Source organism: Merops nubicus, unplaced genomic scaffold (assembly GCF_000691845.1).
Source record: "Merops nubicus isolate BGI_N331 unplaced genomic scaffold, ASM69184v1 scaffold30682, whole genome shotgun sequence".
Taxonomy (NCBI): Eukaryota; Metazoa; Chordata; class Aves; order Coraciiformes; family Meropidae; genus Merops; species Merops nubicus.
Window position 1 is genome coordinate 1699 of NW_008592069.1, and position 4914 is coordinate 6612.

Below are 4914 nucleotides of genomic sequence, written 5' to 3' on the forward strand. Positions count from 1 at the left end.
GCAGGAGAGGAGGTGAACTTCTTGTGAGTCAGAGATGACCTTTCAAAACATTGCTGTTGACAGAAGGCTGTCATGATCTCATCTGTGTGCTGGCTCCCTGCATGAGGGGGCATTCGGAGGCGTCCTGGTGTCCCCTGGGCAGGGCATGGAGGAGGAACCAGCTGGGGCAGGCAGAGCTGGACGTGGGCTCCTGGGCTCTGGCCGTTGGGGCATGGAAGGAGGGAAGTGTGAGGGGAAGAAGGATATTACTGGCAGATAATACTGCTGGGCTTGCCCTATTTCAGCAGCTCAGCTGGGCTATGGGAGAGCCTGAGGTGAGGGGAGCTGTCAGGAGCCCCTCCTGCAGGAAGGCTGCAATGTGGGAACCTACTCCCCTCTTCCAGCTGGGCCAGGCCAGGGTCCTCCTGTAGCCAAATGGCTGGTTTGGGGCTTTCTCCTTTAATTCCTCTAACATGGGCAATCCCTTTGAATGGAAGGCTGAGGATCTTTGCAGAGTGTGGCTGCTTGTATTTCAGTCAAAGGTACTGTTCTTCCTCCCTGAAAGTGCTGTTTAATGTTGTAAAGGCCTTTTCTGGTCCCTATCATAGCCTCTGTTTAGATTCTCTGAATACAGATGCCATGTCCTCAGGGCCATAAATCACCTTGCTCTTTGCTAGGTCTCCATGTAGCCAAGTAATCAAGAAATAAATGGTCCCACTGGCAGCCAGAGCATCTGTGCTCCTTGGTAAGCTCAGACACACTCTGCACACTCCATCTCTATCATCTGCAACCACAAACAGACCCAGCAGCCTTCTGGAAACTGCCTCCTCTCCCTGGGGTGTCCATCTCCTCCTCCCCCCCGGGGGAGCCAGGGTTTACCTCCTTCACTGGGGAGTATTCAGCCCAACTTACAAGGCCGAGCTCTTTGGCAGGATGTTCACACAGGCAGCCAGCTTCTTGTCCATGATGGCCCTGGGTGAGACAGGAGGGGAGTTAGAGCTTGTTCCCAGCTCGCTGCGGGTCAGCGCTTGCCCCCAGCCACGGGGACATTCCTTTGTGCTGCCCTTGACTGCCAGCAGCAGCTTTGGCACTGGGGACGTGGGATTGGGGGTTAATTATTACCCTGGGAAAGCAGAGGCAAAGGTGACCTCCAGCTGGAGCTGCTTCAGCTCGGGTCCTCCTGGCCCAGCTCTGAGGAGCAGGAAGGTTGGTGTTGCTCCTGGACTGGAGCAGCCCATGGGACCCGTGCCTCACACGGTGCAAGGACCTGCCCAGTGCCAACCCTCCCCTCTGCCCATGCTGCCGTGGGGACACCAGGGCAGGGGCTGAGCCCCAGGAACTGGGATGGACAGGAAGGGGTTTGTGCTGTCAAACTGTGCCTCTTCCTCACACAGCAGACTAAACGTGGATCTTGTTAAATTAACGACATCGAGGTTTATCTACCCAAAACGTCCCAGAAATCTGAAGCCCAAATAAATTCCTTCCCTCCTGCTGCCTCCTTTAGTTGTGAGCCTATTTGTTCTCGCAGAGCTGCTCGGGTCTGCCAGCAGAAGTGATATTACTGAAGCAATCTTGGGGTGGATTTTTAGAAGAAGGAGGTCAAAAGTTGTGTTTTCTGCCCAGAGCCAGGGCTGGGCCCTTCTCACGGTGGTGGCTCTGCTGGAGGTGCTGCACGACTGACTGCACCCTTGGTTTTAACCCTGCCTCACCAGGCACTACTTGGTACCAAGTGCTTTGACAATGCAGACGTTTAACTTCCAAATGACTTTGAACTGCAGAGGAGGCAGGAGTTCTGAGATATTGGAAGGCTCGACTCAACTACCTGTAGAAATTAACTATTTGTGACCTAAAAAACTGAAATTGTTCCTACTGCTCTGATTCCAAATGCTCTCCAGAATGCTTTAGGCTCAGAGCAGGTTAAAAATTTATTATCCTTACAGCCAGAGTATGATACAGCCTGGAGGTGACTACAGAATAAATGGTAAGAAACACTTAGCTTTGAAAAAGACAACATTATGAACTGTAAAAATAAGGCAGAGTTGGTCACTGGCTTGCATGCCCCCAGAGATGAGCAGGAGGAGCAGAAGAGGTGCCTCCTGCATGGCTGTGACCTGAAGATGTCCCAGCCAATGTGCTACAGCATCATTCTTTGTGGCCTGGCCCCTGAGCCCTGAGGAGAGCCAGGCTCCTGTCTGAAAGTGCCCCAGCTCCTCTGCACGTCTCCACCAGCAGCCCTGGAGAGGTTCACACCTTGCAGCTACGAGTGCAAGGCCAAGGTGCCCTCCTGGGGCTGCTCAGGCTCTGCTTCAGGACAGGGAGGGATCAGGAGCAGCCTGGGCACTGGGAGGAAAGCCACCCTTCCTGATAATCCTACAACATCTTGCTACTCCAGCAGTGTGCTGGAGAACCAGCTCCTGGACCCAGCTCACTCACGGAGCTGGGTTTGATGGTTAAGCACAGTGAGGTGAGGCCATGGGGATGGACATCCCTCTGCTGATGGCCCAGCCTGAGAGGACAGCCAGCCAAGGAGGCTCCAGCTTGTTTGCTCTCACCCTGTGCAGCCAGTTCCAGGCATTTGATGCTTGTAGAGCATCTTGAGTTAATCTGTGGACCAACGAACTGCAGCAGCATGAGGGAGACGTCCCCACTGAGCCTGTCATGCCAAACACATGGCACAAATCACTTTGGTTTGGCTGCCTGCAGCTTCCAAGTCACTTCAGCACAGGAATCTTTTGATTTGGGTGAGTACCTTCTAATTGCTTCTGCCCTGTCCCAATAAACCATGATCCTAACTGAGACCCTGAACTTTGCTGTAACAAGCTGAGTGGAAGCACGTGCCCACCATGGGGACAGGGAGGGTTGGAAGAAGCTGAATGTGATCCGTGGAAAACGTCTGCATAATACATGATATCTTTGGGTTGGGTACTTAATGTGTGTTTCTTTGTCCCTGCCTCCCAATGGGCTCTGAATTGAGACAGATGAAATATTAATAAGCAGAAAAGCAAAGGAAATGATATGCACAAATGAAAGGCAGAAGCAGAGGCTGACAGGCTGCTCGGGTGTTAGGTGAGTTATCTGGGGTGCAGGAGCAAAACCATCCAGCCCAAAGGGGTCAGCTCCTCCCAGCAAGGCCAGGGGAGAGGCCAGATCTCCTGTGTGGGCTTTAGGGCTTAGTCTGAGGATTTTAAATTAATAGTACTCCAGATAAACTGGATTAGAACTGACACAATAAACAAGCCAGACATTGAATTCTACCTGCAGCTAATCTGTTTTCACAGAACTTGAACTCCTCTTCCTTAAAACCAGTGGAAAATTTCCCTGGAGACTGAGCCACTTGGAGTGAGTGCTCTACTGAGCAAAGTAAAGGAAAAACAGAGATGACAACACAGGGAAAAGGTGTGTGGGAAAACGGATGCAGAAGCCCTGTGTCATCCTTTACAACCATGGCTCATTCATCCAAATTCCAGAACAAAGGAATAATTACTCCACCAGTAAATGCACAAACAAAGTGCATATACCTTAGGAATGAGGAATATTTAATTTCCTCTCCCTTTGCTGCGAGATAAGGAACAAAGAGTGGAAAACAGTCACAAAGCTGTTTAGATGAAGCATTTTCAGGAACTGAGGCTCTTTTCACCAGCCATGTACAGTTACTCCTTCTCTCAGAGGACAGCAAGCAGGGCAGCTACTATTCTATTTGAATTTCTTAATACAGATGCAGTATTTAAGGTGACACAGAATCCCTTTCAGTAGCCTGTCAGCTCCTGAACGACTGTTTGGGAACACTTTCTAGAAGATGGAGAGTTTTTGGCAAGCAGCAGGGTAGCAGGGAAAACAGTGCAGGAGGTGTTGCAGGAAACTTCATGGTCCATCATAAACATTTTCCCAGTCAACACGGTTTCAGTACTTTGAACAAACCATCTATTGAGTCAGGGGCTGACAGATGTGTGAAAAAAAACTCTACATGAAAAATATCATGCAAATTATCTCATACATTAAAAGAGAGAGAAAAAAAAATAAAGGTAAAGCACTCATACCCTAAAGTTTGTCTGGTGAGCAGCGTGTGGGCTTCTAGGTGGTACCTCACAAGTCCCTGCTCTGTGTTTGCTGGGGACCACTTTGGTCTTTTTTTTTATTTTCAAGGCAGTCTGCTGTGCTTTTCCCTCTCCATAAACACCTCTCCTGGACTTTGTTATCTGTGTTGTTTTAAAGAAGAAGAAACACTGTGGCAGGTCAGAGAACACCTTGAGGACCCCGAGATTTAGGGCCATGGCTTTAAAATGGGTCTTGAACATGAAAGTCAGTGGAATAAACTGAGAATTGGCTTGATGTTCCTGTGGCATTGGCTTCAGAGGTGATTGTCAGCTTTCTGTTAGAAAGCACAGCTCCTGGCAAGTGGATGTGTGATACAGAGAGAGAGCACATGAGGAAGGGAGCACTGCTTGGGTAGGGGTGCAACATACAGGGAGCCTCTCGAGAGGCAAGGAAAAGCTTTATTCCTCTGCATTCAAGCAATTCAAGCAGACAAGCAGGGGAAGTGTGTCTGTACCTTGCTATATCCTTGGCAATCTGCTCGTTGAGACAGTTGATGAAGGCAATGGAGTGGGTCCCAGAGAGGTAGCTGCCTGTGACAGCAGAGTGCAGCTGGAGAGCGAGACCTCTCAGCACTGGGAACATCAGCAGAGACAGAACCACCACCTGGGATGCAAAACCTGCATTAGGTGACCTGGTTCTCCCCAGGAGCAAGTGATAGGGCAAGAGGAAATGGCCTTAGGTTGCCCCAGGGGAGGTTTAGGTTGGACATGAGGAATCATTTCTTCCCTGAAAGGGTTCTCAAGCCCTGTCCCAGGCTGCCCAGGGCAGTGGTGGAGTCCCCACCCCCGGAGGGGTTTCCAGGCTGTGGAGATGTGGGGTGAGGGACACGGGGCAGTGGGG

General features: G+C 50.6%; 1 protein-coding gene across 1 annotated transcript in view; it reads right to left on the reverse strand.

The window, feature by feature from the left end:
• CUTA (cutA divalent cation tolerance homolog (E. coli)) overlaps window positions 1-4656 on the reverse strand; it is a gene marked incomplete at its 3' end in the record, with an annotated part of 6241 nt that extends 1585 nt beyond the window's left edge. The window contains exons 1-2 of the mRNA XM_008935047.1: window positions 4529-4656; window positions 892-951 (exon numbers count right to left, since the gene is read on the reverse strand). Coding sequence (XP_008933295.1) covers window positions 892-951; window positions 4529-4656 — 188 coding nt within the window. The remainder of the gene's footprint in view (window positions 1-891; window positions 952-4528) is intronic.
• Window positions 4657-4914: the final 258 nt, after the last annotated feature.